This window comes from Rhamphochromis sp. 'chilingali', assembly GCF_963969265.1.
Source record: "Rhamphochromis sp. 'chilingali' genome assembly, chromosome: 5".
Taxonomy (NCBI): domain Eukaryota; kingdom Metazoa; phylum Chordata; class Actinopteri; order Cichliformes; family Cichlidae; genus Rhamphochromis; species Rhamphochromis sp. 'chilingali'.
The window spans coordinates 3,963,310-3,986,589 of record NC_137932.1 but is presented as its reverse complement, the minus strand read 5'-3'; the positions used below and the strand labels follow the sequence as shown (position 1 = coordinate 3,986,589).

At 41.1% G+C, this 23,280-nt stretch overlaps 1 protein-coding gene across 1 annotated transcript in view; it reads right to left on the bottom strand.

The window, feature by feature from the left end:
- Nucleotides 1-640: 640 nt before the first annotated feature.
- The window catches only part of atad2b (ATPase family AAA domain containing 2B), a 65,129-nt gene continuing 42,489 nt past the window's right edge, over nt 641-23,280 (bottom strand). The window contains exons 25-28 of the mRNA XM_080883098.1: nt 21,855-22,592; nt 20,695-20,813; nt 9,015-9,143; nt 641-2,531 (exon numbers count right to left, since the gene is read on the bottom strand). Coding sequence (XP_080739224.1) covers nt 2,490-2,531; nt 9,015-9,143; nt 20,695-20,813; nt 21,855-22,592 — 1,028 coding nt within the window. The 3' untranslated portion in view covers nt 641-2,489. The remainder of the gene's footprint in view (nt 2,532-9,014; nt 9,144-20,694; nt 20,814-21,854; nt 22,593-23,280) is intronic.

Here is a 23,280-nt window from a genome sequence, read left to right as displayed (position 1 = left end):
GTATTTTGAGTGGGAAGAAAAAAGAAATACTGTTTTTGTACCCAGTAAACAGTTTTCGCTTTAAAATAAATTAAGCTGAGGTAGCATTGGTTTTTTATTCCCCTCTGCAGTAGTCCAAGTGCTAACCTGCCATTGCCAGTCTGCATACGCTCTTTAGATTTTTTTTGCCACCTTGAATCCGAGAAAAGGCAGAGGTGAGCTGGGGTTAGAGTTGTACCGAGAGGTTTGAGGACCGGACAAGAGAGTGCACTGAGAGAGATGAAGAAAGACGACGGGGTAGAGGGGTAGGGGAGTGGGGGGCGGGCTTCTTCAGTCTACACCTGTTCAAAATATGGCATCTTCAAAACACACACAGAGAAAAGAAAAAGAAAAATGCCACCTTATAAAGCTTCTGTAAGTATCTTGATTTACTACAGTCGGGAAAACATATTCTGTGTCGGCCACAGGTGAAAATCCAGTTTCGCTTGTCTGACGTTGAAAGAGAAGAGAGCAGAACAGATAAAGTCGGTTCACACACGTAAAACAGAAACAAGTAATGCTTTTTACACACTTTAGTGACGGGCACTGCCTAGAATGGCCTTTGTTCAGTTTGGATTTACAACACATGTAAAAACAATTCAAGCAAAGCGTTTTTATAAAAAAAAAAAAAAAAAAAAAAATTATGTAGAAAAAAGTTACAAAATATAAAACATAAAGTTTTTTAGGATTAATAGAACATTTTCAGAGTTGAAACAGAATGCCGGTGAACAGGCACCGTTATGTCAGCACCTTTTGAGTGAGTGAGATAACACTTGGCACGATGAATCCTTTGACTTGCTTTATTTCATTTATTCCTTTTTTTAATCTTTTTTTTTTTTGCATATTTTTAAAAAAAAAAGAGAAAGAGAGGGAAAAAACTGAAGGCCGGTGTCACCAACCTCTCCTTCCACCTGCTGTCCTGCTCAGGTGGAGACTGACCTTCACCGACTGGTCTGAGGTTTTATTACAGAAACATGAATTTAAATATTTGAACATCATCTGAGATGTATTTGACCACAACACTGTTTCCACTTATTTCTTGACCAAAGAGTTCAAAATTAACTAGAGGTGAATAACGTAGATATGTTTAATCGATCTAATGGCGGTAAGATAATCATTTTTAGTCGTCGTTGCCTCAAGGTCCCTGTGACCTCGGTGGTAAATACCCTCCTCCCCAACTTGGGAGCCTGTTCATTGTCACGAGTAGTAAAAACAAACATCCTGCTAAATATACCACTTTCATATGAGGTTTGAAATAAGGCACACGCTAGGCAGTGCAAAAAAGTACAGACGCCTTCCAATTTGTACTGCTTCCAGTTCCTCAGCAGGAGTGTGTCGGTAGGGGGGTTAAAAAAACGAAAGAAAGGGGGGAAAAAAATACAAATCAACTGGCGGGCGCTGCTGGAGCAGGAGGGAAAACATTCATACTGTGAATCTAGTGAAGAGGAGTCGGGGGTCTGCGCTAGCACAACTATTTAGGACATAACAATCCGCTAAGACTGTGAACGCCAGAGGTGGCCTGCCAGCGAATGTTTCGAGTGAGGAGGTTTTTACAGATGACCCCGAGGCGACGCTACGCTTGTTCACCAGTAACTCTGAGACCAGCGCTGAGGGGGCTAACGGCTTTCCACGCTTGATGACCGCCATAATGAAGAGGACATAATTGATTCTAGTCCTGCTGTGCTAACCTCATCGAGTTTGTGTCTACGGTAAAAAACTTCTTTGTAAACTATTCTTCTGGGTGATTGTGGCTCAGATATGGAACTAATCAAGTAGCTAAAAGGGCAGAGAGAAGAGGAAACAAAACAAAACTACAACAAAAAAGGTCGCACAATAGCGCGGTAACAACTGGCCTATGATGAAGCACTCCACTCGAGGGCAGGAGGGCTCGCTGACGTGGGTCGCCCATTCACTCCCCGTCCTCGTCTCCTGGCGGCACTCTGCTGTCACACTTCTGCTGGTGAGGGTCTGAGTGAGTGTGTCTGTTTGTAGAAATGCATGCATACTCGTGTCGAGTGTTTCGGAGTGTATGCGCTGCCACGTTGTGATATGACATCACCCCATCTGTTGGTTTTTCTAGTCGTCCAAACTTAAGAAATCTTCCCGAGAGCAGCACGGATAAAGTTGAGGATAGCACCCGAGTAGCACCAGTGTTGCCCGCCACTGTTGGTTTGTGTGCACACGTGTCTGTGTGTGTGTGTAAGTGTGGCTGACACACCTCCAGGGGTTTGGTTGTGTAGTATGCGTCTGGATGTGGCCAGGTTCCTGAGACGATAGCACCATTGAATGTCTCTGTCCTCATCCTCGCTTTGTTCCCTCCCAGCGACGAGGAGGGTGCTGGATTTTCCTGTGTGGTGTTTTTGTGTTGAGGGCTGAAGCTCCTCCACTCGTGCTCACTCAGTTTTGTGTGTGTGGTGTTGTTGTGGTCCCAGGCTGTTCAGGATCTACCTGATGGGTATTTTCTCTCCATTTCACAGGAATGTATCAAAACGCTGGATTCTCTCCTCCATCTCCTGCACAAACAACAAACAAACACACACACACACACGGAGCTTAGCCTCAACTAACACAGCAAACTCGAATGTGTGTATAAAGCATCTGTGCAGCGCGCTTTCAATATTACTTGGAAATTTCCCACAGCAAACAACAGCTTTCACCATGATAAATGATGTAAAATGAAGGAAAGCTGTGCCTGAATGAGACGGGCGATTTTTCTCAGCGTGAAAACAGCAGTTTGACACTGACTAAATCTGAGCAGAGCCAGAGGAAGAGAGATGGATGTTAGCCTGCACTAGACCATGATTAATGCCTGGAAGATGTTACACTGTGTGTTTCTCTCATCTGAATGGCTGAGTCAGTGCGACACGCTTGGCTACAAGATATCAATTTCAAGAAGTTTAAAGAAAAAAAAGGAAGAAGAACTGCCAACTTTACAGCAATTTTTTTTAACATCTAAAGAAGGGCAAACTTTTTCCAGCAGAGACCGCAAGTTTTAACAAGCTGAATAATCCGTTCATAAAAGGATTAGATGATCGATGAAGAAAATAGATTTTCTGTTATTTACTGACTGTATTTGCCTCTGTATTTGAGCTGTTGGTTTGACAGTGCCAAAAACTGAACTTCACTTTTTATTCATTTTATTTCTTCCTTTCAAAAGTCAGCTTGGAAATACCACTGAATTTTTGGACTGATTAGATTTCTGGGCAAGCAGCTGGGCGATAGATGATGAGACCACACTTTTTGTACCGATGCCCTCTTAGCCAGAGGTCGGGGAGGTGCATGCGGCTCTTTCGCCCCCCTTTGGGTGAACATGCTGTGCTCAGGGCTGGTTTATTGCAGACGATGACAGCACACTGAAATGGACTGAAGTCATAATTACATACAAATAGTTTTCATGATTATTCTTTTTATTTCACTGCTATGTTTTATTTATTTTAAAGTGGGCTATTTTTTATTTGATTAATTTTCCACAAGCTGTGAACTCAAATAGGTTATGTTATATTTGTTTTTCCTCTTTTTTAAGGTGTTTGTTAAACAGTAAAAAAAAAAAAAAAAAAAGCTCTTCTTCTTATTAATACAAGAATAATCAGATGCCTTAAGTATATGTATTATCCTCTCCAAATTACATACAGCTATTTGTTACTTGCCCACCCACCCACACACACACACACACACACACACACACGTTTTTTCCCCCCCTCACATTATTCAGTTAAAAAGGCTCTTTTGATGTTGAAGGTTGCCGACCCCTGCTCCAAGCTGAGCTACAGAAATCATCTCTTTAACAAAGCCATGCCAGTGTTTGCATCTCTTCTCTCTCACTAAACTGTGTGACTCACTCAGCCCCACCCCACACTCCCTCTGCATCTGCAGCCTGCTCTCATGCAGCATGGAGGAAGGATCAGCGCAGCACCAACAATAAATACAAAACTGAAGCTCTCAAATTTAAGAAGGCAGATGTAATCTTTTAATGGCACTGAGGAAACCTGTTTGTTTCCAACTGCTCGCTAACCCATGCACCAGTTCAGCCAATCACATGGTTGCATTTAAGCATCTAGACATGGTCAAGCATCAAATTGGAGAAGAAGCGACTTTGAATGGGGCATGGTTATTGGTGCCAGACGGGCTGGGATTTCCCCCCGCGCAGCCATCTCTAAAGTTTACAGAGGATGGTGTAAAAAAGAGAAGCAGCTCTCTGGACAAAAATGTCTTGTTGAGGAGACTGGCCAGACTGCTTCAAGCTGGTAGGGGGACAACAGTAACTCATTACAATCAATGTATGCAGAAGAGCACGCCGATTACCAGTCCTGTCAGCTTAAAACAGGACAAACCTGGTCTGATGAGTCTCGATTTCTGCTGCAACCAACCTGATAATACCTAATAAAGCATTCGGTTCAGATTCAAGCGAAGTGTTTAAACACCAAAAGGACACAAGAACACAAATGAACCAATCAGGGCTGCAACAGACCAACATCTGTGCTTCTCGGGATAAAATGATTAGTTCTCTCAGTGGATTTGATAAGCGTCCGTCTCCATTTTTAAGAATTTACCACCGTTTTTCTAATTTAATTTCATTGTGACATATGTTGAAACGTTTCCGCAGTTTTATGCGTTTTATTTTTGATCCTAAATATTGCCGACATCTCACATGGAACATATACATCATGTATTGCCATTCAGCCTAGAAACGGCTTTTGCTCGGCAGCTCCGCCGTCACCACGCATCACTGTTGGCAGTACCCAACCCAAACAAAAGGGAGTCCGCTTTCACTCTTCCCACCAAAACAGTCCTGCCTGTGTATTTAACTTTCAGTTGACACATCAGAACATGAGATCTAATTTAGCTGGAGCCAGGTAAATTTAATCACGCCAGTGTTATTCTGCATGAGATTCCAACTTCTCTTGAAACTTCATTTAGAACAACAATTAAGCGCTTAGCACTTCATCACAGCCCCACAGCGATCAAATCCAGGTTGCACGAGCTGTAAAAAGCCAGCAAAGCCAAGAAAGGTGAAGCTGATGTTCATTTGAATGAAAAAGTCTTCGTGAAAACCTCGACTCAGCCCATGTCTGTGCTTTTAGCACTTTTTTGCTGTGTTTCACTGTAAACACGGGCACATGCAAATGAGCTCTTCACTGCCTTGACGCTTTGCGCCTCTGTGATCTAAAGTTTATCTGCCTGAAGCCCTCGCACGCTGTCATCCCGAGTACACAGCAGACTAACAAGCCCTCACAGCACCTCCCCTTTGTCTCACTGACATAAAGTTAGCCTGTAACACTGTCTCTATCTAGCATGGGTGGATGGTGACTTACATGGCAAAAATGTCTAACCTCTGCACAGCTCAACAGGTCAACTGCAGCCAAACTGCAGTTTTAGGTGTTTTATATCTCACTGGGGCCCTCAACGCGTGCATGAAAAGAAAAATCCAGCGTAGCATGCTCTCCACTGTTAACTTTAAATTACTTTGGTGCACCCACCTTGTTTGAACCCATCTTATCTACTCCCACATCACTTACAGAGTTCCTCCATTTCCCAGATCTAATTTGCTACAACCCCTGGGAGGACGAGGTTCTCTGCAGCATCTACGTGAAGGTTAGGTGAGAGGGGAAAAAACCAAACAAAAAAATCTTCACAACAACTCAAGTATAAGTTGAGTCGTTTTTTTTTTTTTCCAGGGAAGAAAGAGTCGAGAGAGAACAATCTTGTGTATTGTTCCTGGATGAAGGTGTTGTTACACAAGCCGCTGACATCAGATTCACAGACTCACAATGATGAAAGCCTGCACTGCATAGCCTACTGTCAATGGAGAAACTGATACCGCCTATTTTAAATAGGTTTCTCTTTATATGGCTATTCAGCAACAAATGTCAGAGAAGGTCTCAAAAGACTCTTTAAAGAGGGACTGTTACGCTTTTTCATATTTAGTCTTCCAATAGTGCAGTGCGTGTAATCCCATGAGCCAAAAGCTGAGTGTGAGGCAGTTTTTATACTCTTGTCTCTGTATGACGTCAATGAGTGTTCATATGAGACCACAGAAGTCTTGATTGTGAGTAACAGCCAATCAGAAAGAAGCTAACTTAAAAGCAGGGAGAAATGAGCTAAATGCTTGTTGGGGTGTACCGAAGCCCAGTGTAAAATAAATAAAGATCATTTCTGAACTCCATAATGAAATGCTACTTTAATAATGTGCAGGAATCAAAATACGGTGCTGGAAAATGAGCGTAATAGGCCCCCTTGAAGCTCAAGTTTAATCAATATTCTAAATACGAAATGCATGCCAGGAACCAATCAAATAGTTCAATGGTCAAATTAGTTTTAGGAACAATTAGGCTCTTATTCATGACGCTGCTTTGGCTAAACAAGTAGGAATAAAAGTGTTAATTGACCTGCAGGCCAAAGCCCTCAGCAGTATACACACAAAACTGGCAGAGAATTAACCAACTATTGAGGGGTTTAGTTAACCTGACTGGTATCCTGTTCAGCTTTGGCACAGCACAGATTTAGGTTAAAGGTCAAAGGCCCTTACAAAGTCTTTAATTGCTGTCTGAGACACGAGCAAAATATGATACCGGGCCAAGGGAAACACATACGCCAATTTGTGGACAGGAACATAGCTTGCGGGTTTCTGTGTACAGAGCAGATACGGTCCCTCTGGCTTTAAACGCAGCGTGCTGTCCGCTCCATCTGCTGAAAAGGTCAGCTCTTCAGGAAGACTGAGACGAGCCGTGCCCAGAGGAGGACGGCGAGAACGTAAGGGAGACAAATGTATGGACACGCTCCATTTCACTCAGCTCTACAACTCGGACATAAATACCGAGTTTTGCAACGGCGTGCAACGTTAAGTTGCCCCCAAAAAGGCTGCAGCCCCTACACTCTGGACCACCTCGGTGTGCATCTGTGTGCTCGTGGTTTTGCATTCTCAAGGAGATGACCTGCTGTGGGGTTGAGATGTATGTTTGGAAATGCAGGCAAACAAAACACGTGCCAGATGAGCTGACATTTCTGCTCTCGAAACACCAATTTAGGCTGGCAGTATGAAACGAACCCAGACACGCGCCCTCCCTCCCTTCACCAGAGCGGCCCGTAGACAGGCGGCACCACCTGGCTGACTGCTCTCTCTCCCTCTCCCTTTGCCGCTTCCTCCCTCTGACATCCTGACAGCCGGCACTGGCTACCAGCGCCAGGACACTGCCATTCTGAGCCCCTGTCTGCACTGACATCCTACAGCAGCAGCAGATGACCAGATGGGATTCTGGGAAAATATACAGCAGCTTTTTCTACATGGAACATTGTCAAGAAAGAGCCAAACTTAAAAGGAAAAAGTTCCCATTCATTCAGACCCTTTTGTCATCCTTCGCTTATTATTATTTGCAGTATTTTCCCGAGAGACTTGGGAAAAAGATAAATGAACATTTGCGGTTATTGTAGCACGAGTTTGTCTTTATATTACATTTTATGATCTACATCTCCTCAAAATTACCATCATGCTACCATAATATAAAACATTATTGTGTGTCAGCGGCTTGATTGCATTCATGAATATAAAATTCTGACTTTCAGTCCTGTGCCGCTAAGATCTTATTCTGGCTGCCTGAAACACAGTACCATTTTAAATTGTAATTATTTTGGAAAACAAAGCCATAATATATTTTTCATGAAGCCTCAGTGGAGTTTAAGAAGTTCAGTACATTTGTTTGGCCAACTAACATCAGCATTATGTGGAATATACTGTGGGGGTCTCCCACAAGCACTGAAAACAATTTTTTAAATGTTCTCACTACTAGTTTCCACTGTCCTCATTAGATCACACTCTGCTGCAGACCTCAATTTCTACCCTGATCTAGATGCTGTTTATGCTACTCTTACCCATCTCTTCTTCCATAGTCGATATCTAGCCTTTTTTTGTCATGAATCCCAGTGAGTGCCAAACACGTCTTCTTGTTTCAGTCTGTCGCAGTGTTCAGAGATGTCTAAGCTCCCTAAGGAGAAAGCCACACCTTCTCCGATATCATCTGCCTTTGTGTACAACTGTTTCCAGCTCTTTAATAATCGGAGTTATTTGGTCTGAACAAGGTCAAATCTGTAGGACAAAATATAAAAAAATAAATCTAAAAAGTAACATTTTCTTGACATCCATAACATCTTGCTTTGAGAATTACTTACTACTAATCCTCGGGATGCCGCATCACTAAAAATGCAAATGTTAAACATACAGACTTACAGAAGGGGAGGGGGTCCTTTGCATGTTCACTTTGGGCCAGCAGAAACACCGATATGACTGCGATCTGCTACGCAAGTTAGCTAATTACCCTGTTAGCTATTATTCAAGCACGGAGAAACACATGCCACTCATCTGTCCATGTGACACTAAATCCAAACCAGTTAAATCTATGTTAAGGTTACGAGGGGGTTCTTGGAAAATCTTCAGGAGGGTTCTCTGGTCCCCAAGAAGCTCGATTGCTCCTGTCCTTAAACCTACTTTCTGATTAGCCCAAGTTTGTTTTATTTTTACCCTTTTCAGTGCGAGAGTCTTTGGGTGGTGCATGGCTTTAAATGATTATCCACAAAGGATAAGGTTTAGGTAAAGGCCGGGCACTCCAATTTTTGTTAGACCTTGTACTGCTCTCCAAGCTGCAGTTATTGCATGCTGCCCAGAATTTCCTGGCATTGTCCATCTAATTTATATAATAATTTTGAGTGTTTGTGGGTTTCAAACAATAAAAGAAAACATTTATTACCATTGTCAATACATTTCTATATTAAAGAGAATCTGAAAAATGTGAAATATTCTCATTTGAGAAGCTGAAAATGGCAAGATTTGGCATTTGTGTACCTAATGCATTATTTAAAGTAGCAATTAAATGTTATGATTCAACAAAATCACTTTCACCTTTAAGTGAAAGGCTCAAGGCAGACTGCAGTACTGGATAAGGACTATATTTGTATTTAAATGCACATTATAAAGGCTACACCAGTGTGTGTTGTGTCTCTCTGACCTCGAGTAGCTGGGTCTTGTCGTACTCTCTACGATGCTTGTAGATGCACTGGCTGAGTAGGGAGTACAGTCGCTCCAGCTGCTCCACGCTGTAGCCCTCACTCTTCTTCACCACCATATCCAGTAGAATCTGCAGGAAACAATAGAAATCATTCGTTTTAGAAAATAAATACATCTTACAGATATATACCACAGAAACAACAGCACAGGCGCAATCGGACAGTCGTACAGTGATGGAACAACGGGTCGCACAAGCAACTCACTGATGCTGGTGCGTGGAGATGCATCATTTGGAGGTCAGCTGCATTCAAAAGCAATTAAGATCAGAATGACAGCTAATTAAGGCTAATCATAATTAGAACCAAGTTTACATTTCACTGCTACTTTAATTAAAACATTCTGGACAGTCAAAGGCCCTTTTAATTGACCCGTTCTTCGCATTTTACCCAAACCAAAGTCTGTGTGTATATGCGCTTCTATTTAAACACGCAGCTCATCAGAATGCACGGACTGAGACAGCAAAGGCACAATAATTAAAGTTATCATCACTGACACAAGGCAAACAGAGAAACCTCAACTGAAATTAAATGGTGTGTGTGTGGGAGAGACAGAGAGACAGAGAGAGAAAACTGCTTGAAAAACATAAAATCAAGGCAATATGATGATTAATAAGACATAGATGTTTGTCAGAGCCTCATCAGTGAACGTCTGAGAGATAATTACAGTGAGCAAAAGAATGAAAATTGCAAAGGTAAAAAGGTTAGCATTGTATTAATCACTGTACTCCATCTGACAATGGGTTCTGTTTAAATGACAGTTGGCCTGATTAAAGTTAAACTGAGGCTTCACATCAAGAGAAACTTGAGCAGAAACTTAATCCCAAGACAAAGTCTGCTCATAACCGGAAATCTGGCCTGAAGAAAAATACTCGGTAGGATTTTTTACTTTTTAGCTTCTATTAAGATACACCACAGCTTGGAGCCACGTACCTGCCAACAATATTATTATTGTTATTATTCTTTATAACTGAAAGAATGAAAAACGTCATGCATGATGCATTAGTCCTAATGGTTCGTATCGAATCCTCGTGACAAACATTTGCTACTGCTCTTCATCTCAGTGCTGACTAATGTAATCAGTGACCTCCTAAAAGCCTTCCTTAGTTTTTTTTAGATTGTTTTTTTCTGCTACAAACATCACATGGAGAGAGAAATTACACCTGCTTCCAACTAAACAACATTATCTGCATCAATGTTTTCACATTTTGTATTTAGAAGATTGGATAAACTCCAGCTCAAAGTGGACTTAATGTGTCCGTTTCCAGCTCCATATTTATTATCCTTGGAGTCTATTAGAGTACCTCTGCATAATTCACAATTCAAAATAAACATTATTCATCTAATATTAGGCCTCGGTGCAGCCCCTCAACTCCTCTTACAAACATAAGGTTTGAACAGCAGGTTGGCAAGTCCACTGTGTAATGTGCCTGAGATGACTATATTAAGGATATGTAATCTCTTTGAGATCATAAAGCACCACAAATGGAAAAATTGTGTTAGAGCAATGATTACTATGAAAAACCACAGTGTGACAGATCATCAGAAAAAGCTTTTACAGCTTCTCTTTCAGTCACATGTAAACATTTCTATAGTTGAAGTCAGTCTGATTCAAGACTTTGTTTCACCTGTTAACTTCTCCCCTTCTTCTACAGTTATCAGTAAACGTCACATGTTTAATCAGCTCCCTGAACACAGACAGCCATCATCTGTTCGCCACAGTAGTTGCCGTTATTATCGCACTCTTAATTCCTGAAAACACTGTATTTAAAACAATCTCTATGCAAATTGACAGCTGCGCTTGCAGGCTGCCATATTCCAAAAGCAGAGAAGCATATGTTCCTGCACTTTTCTGTCAAGATGGAGGGCATGTGGAGAGAAGAATGCAATCAGGTTAAATTACTTACATTGTACAAGTTTTCTCCTAATCAGTTTACACAAAGGTTTATTTCATCCCTCTGAAACTGAAAAAAAGCGGGCGTGTTTCTTCTGATTGGGGTGTTTAAACTAAGCATTATTTTTACTGTTTCAGCTTTTGAAATGATTACAAGCAGAACATCAGACTCCGTATAAGCACAGCCGCTAAATGCATACCATATAAAACTTAAAGGTCCAGAAAACAGGACGATTATTCCTTTGAAACATTCAAACTTTCATAATTTCATCTGGTAGTATAGAAAATCACTGGTTATATCCCTTTTCACAAGAACTTCCACCTGGCCAATCTAATAACCAAGTCCCTTGACAAATAATGTCTACATAAAGAAGCTAAGAACATGAAAAAAATCTAATATTCAGAATTCATACAGAACGATAATCATGATCTCTGCAACACTGGGAAAAAAGTGCCATCAGCTGCTACATATTGAATATATTTTACTGGTATCTTTTTGTACTTTTTTCACATTAACTCTGGCCTAACATCAGGGGAGCTATCAGCTTTCATAGTTTCAATCCAGCCATAAGAACTAATAAAAGAGGTCCAAATGGAGCACATCACAATGAGATGCCGGTTTTAACAACACATGCATAAAAGCTTTAATTAGCATCATTACCAACCCATCGCACATGTGTAATAATGTCAGCCAGCCTTTCATCCCACTGCCACTGCATTTCTCTCCATTTTTCATCATGTTCCCCAACTCTTGCTTTAAGTGCATTTCTCTACTTTATAATGCACCTTTTTCTCCTGAGATAGTTCATCTTCTCACCTCAAGCCATTTTCACTGTTTTACACAGCCTCTTCTCACCTCCTCTTCAACTGCATTTCCAACATTACTATTGCACAACAGTCTTTGCTTCTGGTGTATTTGTCTTTGCATTCTCCTCTCTTATGCGCCTTTCTTTCCCCTCTTTGTTCTCTCTCTCTCTCTCCGTTTCTTCGCTTTATTCTCCTCTTACTGTTACCAGGCTGATTGCAGCAGTGCACTTCCCAGCCTTTGTCAGCTTGATCAGGGTGTCGGCGACACTGTGGGGTAAATGGTGTGAGAGGGTCTTACATGGGCTCAGTGACTGAGTGAGCTCACAGCACACAAAAGGGCCGTAATCCCATGCGTTAAAGACTACTACTGACATGGGCCATTTAACCTCACCCCTTCTAAACTCCTTGCTCCATCTTCCCCCACAACCTTTTCTTTACCACATCTCTATCTATGCTTCTTAAGAACATAGATTCAAAAGGGAGGGTTGGGATGCCTGCGATTTTAAACAACAGCTGAATAAGGGTATACATTGTCATTAGCGGCAAACTCAGAGCTTTTGTTAACGTGGCTTGCACAAATATTTTATAAAATGCAGTATTTCCACTTAAAAGTCTCGAAAATGTGCAGAATGTAAGTGCAGTCCACTGAATTTACAGTCGCTCTATGCTTCTGGTATTTTGCAAACAAATCCCTTTTTCAAATAAGCATGCTGTACACAGTCAGGCATGCAGACTGGAGCTGACTGTGATACAGTAGAGGGTCTTCTTTGATCACTGAAGGCTTCACTATCTACACGCACATGTGTGTTGGAGAGACTTCCTCACCACTGGCTGAGAGAAGAGGGTTAGCAGGCAGAGAGGGAGGAGGAAAAAACTCAACAACAAGGACTCAAAACCCAACAGTCTCCATCACAAGGGACGCTATTAAGCCTTCAATATCTGCCTCTGAGAACAATTCAGCCTGCTCTTCCTGTTAACTAAGATTTTGTGTCTCCAATACTAGCAAATGAATGAATGATTAATGATTCTGGTTTGTTTGTTACCTTCAGCTGAGGCAGACACTGGATTTGGATTTTCAGATTTATTTAAAAAAAAAAAAATTAAGTCATGGTGGCAAATAATGTGGTTTACAGGGCACTCGGTCACACGGATAATGCAATATTGATAGTGTTACAAGGGTCAGGGACAATCATGATGAATCATATTACCATGGTCCCAGAACATTAAAATGAAATGGTGTTTCTGTTCAGTTGCCCATGTAAAAACCGCTGCAGGGGTCGACAGCTCATCTTAAATATGCAACGCTTGGCTTTACAGGAAAATGCCATTAGATTACGGTGAATTCTCTTGACTTTAGTAGAGGAGGAAAAAAGGGTTTTCGATGCTATATATGGTAACGTCTTTTGTGCAAAGTATGCAATCTAACATCTGAATAAAATGAGTCCAATGATACTGTTTAAAAACAGCATTACTCTCTTCTAACTGATGATTTTAATATTTACCTATGTAAATGAACACATCATGCTCTGTGTGCCGTTAGGTTTATGCGGTGACTCAGCCACTTAGATAATGAGTAGAACACTGAATTCAGAATCACACACAAAAATATGAATCACGGATGAAAATAAATGTAGATAATTGTTATTATATTCACTCACACACAAAGATCAATAAAGGAGTTAACTTTAATTGATAGAAAACTTAAGAGACCTAAGGGCTGGTTTCCTGGGTAGGGGGTAAATTAAACTATTCTAAGGCTTTAATCTAGAAATGTCAATCTTAGTGGTTTTCCTAATACATCTTAAATGTAGTTCTACATAATAGAGCTGCCTGGGATAGCTCAAACTTTATCTCAGGACTTAAAATGTCCTGAAGCACATGGCTTCAATCTCAATTAGGAGGAAAAAATCTGAGCAATGAGTATTGTTTTGTTTTTTTTACTCAAAAACACTGATAACAATATGAGCCTTATAAATCAAATAGTCCATACATGACATGAGTCTGGGTAGGAATATAGAACATTGAGAGATGTGAAAATGACCAAATGTAAAATCTGCAGGTTTCATTTGGCAAGTCCTTGGCAAAAAAAAGTATTACAAGATAAAAATTACAATTGGGGGGGGAAAGATAATAAGATGGAAAAAATAAGGAAGGAAAAGGAGGAAAGAAATTTCATATTTTACAGACTCAAGACAGGAGAGATCCAATATCACCAGGTAATAAAGGAGAAGAAAACCAAACAGACCTCCACATACACAGAGCAAAATTATCAGATGAAGATATGTTTACCAAACAAATGCACAGGGGAGAAAAATTTAATACGGAAAAGATTTAGGTCAAGGTTATGGAAAAGGATTTGCTAATGAACTGATATGATTAAACTTTGGGGAGAGCTCAAGGGAAATAAAGGGTAATCAATACAAACTCCTTTCCATGTGTCGTGCAACCAGTGTGCAGGAAGAGTAAAGTGTTAAACAGCGAAAGATGCTGACAGAGCACTAAGCGTTGCACACCGTCTGTGCATTATGAGGGTATGCTTTTGGAATATACAAAAGCATGTACGGCCTGGTAAAGCTGGATTCATCTGAATAAGCAGTGCAGCTTAAAGCGTTACAGCAGGTATTTGTTATCATAGGATTTGAGCAGTGAGGAGGTGGCGGAGGCTTGAAATTCGTTACTACAGACCTACATTTACGATACATTATTAACACACACAATATAACTGACCTGGAATCGCAGCCTGCCCATGAATTAACAACTGCAATAGCATCTTAACAGGATTGTTATCTTTCCATTGATTGACTCGGTACAACACAAAAGTATGGGATATCACATCCCTGCGTTTTCTGGCTGAAGAAACCTTGATGCAAGCCACATATACCACCGGTCATCAAATCACCCCCCAGTTCTTACATTCTTCACCTCGCTAAGAACACCTCTGCAGAGTTGGGTTGGCTTGCTAGAGCAAATTAGCTATGCGTCCTGGCAGCTTAGGTTTAGCTTAACGGCTTCTGTTGGTGTTGGCCTCCACTGTGCAGCGGCTGCATAGGCTGCCTGCGGAGCGCTAATTTTGAGTCTTCCTGTGCAGCGTTTTGGAATGGACACTAAACCGAAGCAAGCAGGGCAGAACTGTTCTGTTCGGCCCCGTCCTCAGGGGTGCGGTTTCTCTTTTCATGACAGTGGATGCCTCATTCTCTGGTCCGGTGTGTGCCCTATCTACCTACATTGATCGCACTCAGAATGTGCATTTATGTTACCATTTGTTTGCCTGCTTCACTAATCCAGCAAGTGGTAGAGCTCTGTCTAAACAGAGGCTGTCCCACTGCATTATGGAAGCTGCCTCATGTGCGTACAGCACCAAGGGTCTCGCTTTGCCCCAGGGGGTGAGAGCACATTCCACCAGGAGAATGTAAGCTGATGTGCTCTTTTTAAACCCCGCGTAGGTGATATTTGTGCTGCAGCTAGTTGGGCATCACCGCACTCTTTTGTTCAGTCCTATCGATTGATGGCTCCTGCTGTCCTTCCCCTGGATCTACCGCACACTAAGGTGCCGGTGGTCCAACTGGAGTATGTTGGTTGTATACATGTCCCATATTTATGTGTTGTCCCGAGTGAATCGACTGAAAAGGAACAGTTATATCTATGACTTTGTTCCCTGAAGGAGAGGAACGAGGTACAACACAAGGTTGCCTCACCGCGCACCTCGGCTTGACTGTGATGGCAGGGGGTATATGTGCAGGCAGGGCCATGCGCATGTCATCACATGGCCTCCACCCTAAAAGCATGAATAGAGGTTTCTTCAGCCAGGACATGCGGGGGAGTGATATCCCATACTTACGTGTTGTACTTTGTTCTTGTCCTCTCTTTCAGGGAACAGAAGAAACTGTTTCAGCCCTGATATTAAACATTGTAACCAGACATTAAAAATACCATCTTCATGTACTGTATGGGTATTAAGACGTACAAAATCCCACACAGTGTAACCCTAAGCCAAAGGTTGAGGAGATGGGAGCAACGCAAAAGGGCACAATAAATCTGGCCGCAAACTATTAGAAGAGAAATAAGAGAGACTAACTGGTATGTTTATGTTGTGTGAGCAAACAAGTGACCCTCACCTGCATAGCCAAGAGGCACAGATATGCAATTACATGCAAATGGGAGATGTGTCAAAGCAATCAGTGGGAATGAATAAAAATAAAAGAAGCACTTCAAGCACCATCTATTTTTATTGACAATCAAAACGATGGTCCAGCACTACTATTAGGCTGTCTTCTTTTGAACAGGCACGAGGCATGGCTACTTTGCCAAAGGGGGCCCCTGCTGTTATCAATACTAAAAAATGAAGGGAGATGACAAACTGAAGCAGGGCCATTTCTGTTGACAAGCTTCTCTAAAACAGGAAATCCTGACATGCTGTAGAAACTAAGCATCAAGCCAGAAAGACTCCATACTGCGCCAGTGACTAGAAACACTGGCTTTTTCTGGGCAGCTGCTAAAGGAAACAGCAGAGCAGACGATAATCTGTGTGTTCTTGGTGAGATGGAGGAAAAATTGCTGGGGCCAGATTGGATTTCTTGTTACTGAATTCTCATCTGCAATCCTCAGCACCACTTCTCCTAGCCCATCTGTGGACAAGTGTCTGATTATTGATGAAAGAAAACAGCTGAGAATAAGAGACGTTTTGGAGTAGGGAGAGAAACAAGCCTCAGGACCTATTTATTCAAACTGAGGAATTCATTTTGATCCAGACAGCATCAAGCATCATTTCAGAGAAACTGGCAATAACAGAACTTGATTTTACTAAGTGAATCAGAGCAAATAACTGTGCAATGGCTCTGAAAGGCAGGGTGTGAATACTGAAATAATACCATCTCCGTCCTACAGGCTTTGCGTGTAGGGTCTGTGAACAAACTCATAACACTCTGATGGTATTTAATTCCAGAGAGATTTCAGAGCCTCTTCCATCAAGTTAAAAGTCAGGAATAATGAGGCTTCTACAATCAATGAATACAACTGAAGAGTGAGGGAACAGTACACCACTCACTGTGGGCCCTAACACACATCAGGCACCGTGCCAGTCCCAGCCCCGCCAGCAAATATCTGCTTAAATGGCGGCTCTCATCCTGCGCACCGGAAATTCAATTTGTTCCGTAAGACTGGGATGAAAAAGCAATTATTCACAGTCCCCTCTTTTCACAATCTGTTTCTTTAAGATATCTCCCTTCTTCCCCCTGCTAACAAATAAACCTCCAGATTACTGCTATGTGTGGCTGTTCATAGGGGCAGCCAGTTGAAGCACTAAGATCAGGCCAGCTAAAAAGCCTGTCAATCAGGCTGAAAGATGGAGTCAGGTTCAGCACGAAGAGATATGTACCCCTACGGTCCCCATCATCCCCATGGGATGTGTGTAAAAACCACTAGATAATGGCTTGATAGTTGGATGTCTCTTCGGAGCGTTGAGGAAAGACGTAAGCACATGTCAGAAGGACACTTCTTTTACACCAATTACACTACACAGAGCGCTGTAAAACCAGCGCCCCCTCCCCAACCATCCGATCAGTGGGAAGTGCTGTCAAGGGGGCCCACTGAGCCGAGGCTCCAATTTACACTTGGGGTATTAGGTGGGACCCTGGCGTGACAGTGCAAAGTACCACGGAGCTGCTTCACATGCTTCCACTTACCGTACTTGAACACACCCTGGGACGAGTTGGCAGATCTAGTGGGTCAGAGAGAAGCTCATGTTTGAGTCATGACCTTGTTTCCTTCAGATTTAACTGGAACAACACCTGTTGATTGAACGATGTGAAATTCGTTCTTTCCATTGTAATTGGCTCCCTCCTATGTTCAGAGGGCAAGGATACAAAAGGTTGATAATTGAAAGATGGAAGGGGACGAGCGACAGTGGCGTAACTGTAGCATGAATGAAAAGGAGGGATAAGCTTAAGAAGTTATTCATCTGAGAAGGGCAGTGTGACAGCATCAGCTCCAGAAGAGACCTATGGATCTGGTGAAAGCTTAAGGCTGGTCACCCATGATTGCACTTCCACAACCTCAATACCTTAAATCCCATTCAAAGAAGAGAGAGAGAGAGGGAGAGAGGGAGGGAGGGAGGGAGAGACTTTATTCAACTTTTTCTATATTCTACAGTTACACAAAGGTATAAGTTAAAATGTGGGACTTTCCAGGCGTCTAATCTACCTGTTGATTAAATGGGAGGGAGAAAAGTTCAATAGTCTAAAGGCAAGACAATGTAAAAGATTGATTTTAACATCAATTAAAACTGAATGGATGAGGTTGTGCAACTTGTGCATTTAATAGAAACTGTTTTGTTTTTTCCCCCTTTCTTACTTTGTGCAGCTTACTTGAAGCTTGCCTGTTTACGACTTTGCATCAGAGTCAGAGAGGCTTAATGGTTCATATAATTCAAAGAGTGACCAATCAAGACAATACAAATGAGGCACAGCTGTTTCAATTACAGAAGGGAGGAGAAAACAAAAAAGCAAGCCTTTCACCCAGACTGTTAACAACAGCATTGCAACAAGTAGCCAAATGAACTTAAATAAGACTAAACAAAAACATATTTTCAACATTTTTGATTATAGTTCATCTTCTCCATAATCAAAATCTAATTATGCACTTTCAAGATGTGACAGTCCACAGCTGGTAGTGTTGGAACTAATACATCTTTGCTTAACATTTATATTTTATAGATTTTCTTAAAATGATCAGAAGTGAAGCCATTTGTATTTACCAAAAAAGGGGCAACCCTATATTTATACCATCTTTATAACACCAGTATTACTTATTATTACAATTAGTAATACAATTAGTAGAAATTCTATAGAATTTCTACTAATTGGATTGGCTACTACACAATTCATTTTTGGGGGGAATTGTTTAATTTGTTTAAATGTTTTTGCAAGATCCTACAATCTTCTTCCTCTAACAAAGCAACTCAGGTTGGAAACTGTTGAAATCATAACTGGATACATTAAGTGATTAAAATCATAAGAAATGCTCATTTATTAACATTTATTGTGACTATTTCCTCATTACAAAATGTTTGCCTTTGTGTTACCAGAACATTTTTATACAGATCACACTACCTGTTAAATCTGAAATGCTTAACAGTGCACAATGCCAAATCACACCAGCTGTTACATCCTTCATGGTCTGAATCAGAATGATGGCTGTGTAAAATCAACAAGATGGCAATGAGGTGTGGACAGGATTTTAAAAAGCCGAAGTCTTGATGGTTGAAAAAAGTTAAAAAGTGTTTTAGTTCCATTGTGTGTGTGTGTGTGTGTGTGTGTGTGTGTGTGTGTGTGTGTGTGTGTGTGTGTGTGTGTGTGTGTGTGTGTGTGTGTGTGTGTGTGTGTGTGTGTGTGTGTGTCTTTTCTCAGCCAATTATTTCAGAATAAGCGAATGCAGACCAGAGGCCAATGTTTATAAACTTTCAAGTAGATTTTTTTGTTGTATTTTAATTAGAAATACTGAATACAACTGCTGCAGTAATGAAATAAAGTCACAACAGACAGTTGAAGAAAATGTCTCAGTCTGAATCAAACAAGCTTTGAATTATTAAGCTGCCATTTCAGCAACATTTAAGGTTCACTATTTTCTGTTACCGTTTTAGTGTTTAAACGATAGGATGCTTTTTTTTTTTTTTTTTTTTTTTTTTTTTTAAATGACATCAGAAACAGCAGTATGCGACATTACGTGATGGCAGAGCTTCAGTTCATCCTTTGTCTTTTTTTTTTTTTTTTTTTTTTTCTTCTCTCTCTTCCCCCCCCTTCTCACCGTCTCTTCTCCCCTTTGGTTTTCTTTCTTTCTCTCCCCCTCTTTCTCTCATTCATTCCCCCTGTCCTATTTATTTAAAAAAAACAAACAAAAAAAAAAACAAAAACGATAGGATGCTTAATAAGTGCTTGGAAAAAAGTATTTTCGAGCTTCTCTAGCACTTCATAAATAAGATGCTCATAAATACGTGATACTGATCATACTTGATCACACAGATCTATTTAAAAAATATATTTTAACAATATTTTTTCCAAAAAGAATGACAATGTTAAGTAAAACACCATCAAGAATAATGTATCAAACTATGTCGGGCAACTTAAAGATCAAAACATAACCTTTATTCATTTTTCCAGTACAAACGCACACACAGATGTATTTTATTAGGCTTTCACACGACTAGCATTCTTAAACCAGCATTAACAGCTCCACATTAGTAACATGAGCACGTGGCCAATTAACATTAGACCACATCTAATTATCGACCTATGTCAAAGATGATTACACTGATGCTCAATTAAACCGACATCAGTAAAACTGTATTTCCCCATAATACTTGGACAACATACCCATGGTGACAGCTAGCCTAGCTACAGTGACAAAAGCTCCCCCACCACGTCCTGTAGAATTTACAGGAGGCCACTCTTACAGATTTCGCTCGTTTCAACCATGACCTTGTCTTTTTCATTATCAAACTAACGCTCATTAAACCTGCCACCTCACAGCATGTTGTCATGTCCCACCCACTGCTCCATCACAAGGCGTATATTTCAAAAACACCAGCAGATCACACTATAGCCAAACACAGAGGCTCCAAGCAGCAGGTGGTACTTGAGTGGAGTCGTATTTATTTTATGGAAAAGAAGAGGTTCTCCCCAACTTATTTTCTTTCTTTATCTAAGAGGCAAACCATTCAGTCAGAAAGCATTTCATCACAAAAGCAGTGCAGTTTTAAGCAATTTCGAGCACTTTAGCGAAAATCTATGCACCTTTTAAACCTTGAAAACACCCCAATAAAATTACAGTATTTTCAAGAATGTAAGGAAGCTTAAGTGCATGTGGTGTGCTGCTACACCTGTTATGGTCATAATGCTTTATTTATTTTCTTAAAAAAATAAAATTCTTACCAAAAGTCGCTGGTGGTCAATTACCACTGGAGGATGGGGAGGTACTGCTTGTGGCTCTTCCTCGGTCCTTTCAGCGGACTCCTTCAACTGCTCTGATGAGCTACTGTTGAATGTCCCCACTTCAAAGACATCAATGAAAAGACAAATGAATAGATTACCAAAGAAATATTAAATATTTAACTGCAATCAAGAGTAACTGAATAACCTAAGCAAACTAACTAAATTGATGCAGTTTTGTTCTTCTCATTCAAATGCTATTCAAAGAAAAATACATTTAAAATGTCATGGCTACAGGTCCAATGCAATTATACAACAGAAAAACAAATTATCTGCAGCTACGATCAGCTTTAAAGTGTACAATATCTCGCATCTGGCTCAGTGTTTAATGAGATGGGGGTGGAGTAGCTTGTTTTTCTATTGGTTCAGGAGCCACAATTCGTGTTCTGTTGTCCGATCATGTCATCCTCTGATGGCTTCTTCATATTTTATCAGCACCATTACCTCAGCCTTCCAGCTGGCCTCATCATAAGCCAAACCACAGGCCCATAATCAAACAAAAACTTATTGCTCGTCTCTGACTTGAACACAACATCCCAGTAGAAGGAGCATAAGGTTTCATGGCAAAGAAACTAAATATACTGGAGCAAAGGAAAAGGCAGCCACTGCTGAAAATCCAAAAATTGAAAACCATCCAAAGATGCATATCAGGAGGTGTAACATATCCATATAACTTTCAAGCCCATGGCATTTTGCTATGAAATGCATCCAAGCCAAGAATAGTATTTATAAATGCTAATGCTACTTAAGTTTCACCACTGAGTCTTACATCCTATTTTAAACCAAGCATAAATCAGAAAACTGGATGATAATAACAGTAATTTATCATAGATAAGTGCTAGGCAACCCACTGGCTGAATGTCTAAAAACTCACAGATGTTTGTTAACTTTGCATAAAAACATATTTAGAATTTAAAAATTAGCAAGTCAAATTAAGAGATCAGAACAAGTAGCTCTGACATTGCATCTCTCTCTTTTTAACTCATCACATATATTTGGATTTTGAAAGTGTGAGAAAGCATTAATAGTGAAAAGCGTGTACTGCAAGCAAAAGCTCTACATTTGTGTTAACCAATATTAATGCTGGAACATAACTAACATACCTTCTTTGTTATGATCTTCCTCAACAGTTTCCGTTACTGCCACTCCATCCTGAGGATGCTGCTCCTGAGTTGGTTTGCTCTCATTTTTGTCTTTGTGCTCATCCTGTTCAGCTCTATTAGAGCCCTCAGCCGTGCTCTGAGGAGTCCTTGTCTCTGCCTCACTGCTCCCCTTGAGGCTCTGCAAGTCAAGGCTGTCCATTGACTCATTTCCATTCACACAGTCCACTTGTGAAACCAGGAGAACCTCTGTGTGCTTAGGCTGGTCCTCAGCATCTGAAGACACCGACATTTCAATCAAAGGCTGGAAGTCAGCCCGACTGGCCTCGCTATCCCCATCTGTGTTGGGCTGAGAACTACCACCAAGGCAATGTGGTTCGGTGTGTTTCCCTGTGATCTCAGGCTCTGCTTCTTTAGCTGCCGGCTCCTCAACCTTAGGCATTGGCGCCTCTCTGGCTTCGCTAGCATCTGGAGGTTTATCGGGAGCTGGAACAGGGGGTTCGTTGGAGCTTTCTTCTTCTGTGGAGGGGGCATGTGGATGATGGCCATTGGGTTGGGGACCTGTAATATCGCAAGATGATTCCTCATCCTGTGTTAAACAGGAGTCGCTGGGCCCTGCCGCTTCCACCTCTGCTTCAGGCTCCTCCTCTTCCTCCTCTGTCCCTTTCTTGTAGTTCTTCTTTTTCCGTATGATGCCCCGCCCCCACGATGGCCTCCTCCGAACCTTCCGCTTTACATAATCTGTGAGGAAAAGGGGAAAGGAAAAGAGACAAGATGGAACAATATTAATTTAAACAAAATATTCACAAGGCTAGCATTTTTTGTTTTAACAGAAATCTTGCATTTTGGACAGATAACTCAAAACAACACACCTCCACAACGACTAATGCTTAGAAAAATCCATTTCTCATACTGTAAATTTTATACAAACCATCTCTCCTTGCCCACATAGAGTCATAGCATGTATTACAAGTTCACTGCATTTAAATCTGGACATTTGGCCTTCCTCAAAGGGTAATAAGCAGCGGGTGACAGATCACAGAGAAGAACCAGACAGAGACAGCAGTCCTGCTATATCATGGATGTTAGACACTAATGACAACAGATGGTGCTTGGGGTTTTGAGAGGAAAGAGCAAACCAAAGCCTGATCTTTGAAAGTGCAGTTAAAGTGTCACAGCAAGCCAACAAGGATGCTAAATGCAGTAAAACTTCAAGGCATTTGCCTTCATTTGCTGCTTTACAGAGCAGACACAAACCACAGCAACAAAGTCAGAGTGAAGGACAGATACAGAAAGACTGTGAAAGAAAAACAAAACAAAACACACATACGGCTCCATCACAAGTCAGTTTTTTCAAGTCCATGAAATCTACTCTAAAGTCATGAATATAAGACCACATGTCTACATGAGCTGAGCTGTGATTTGGACT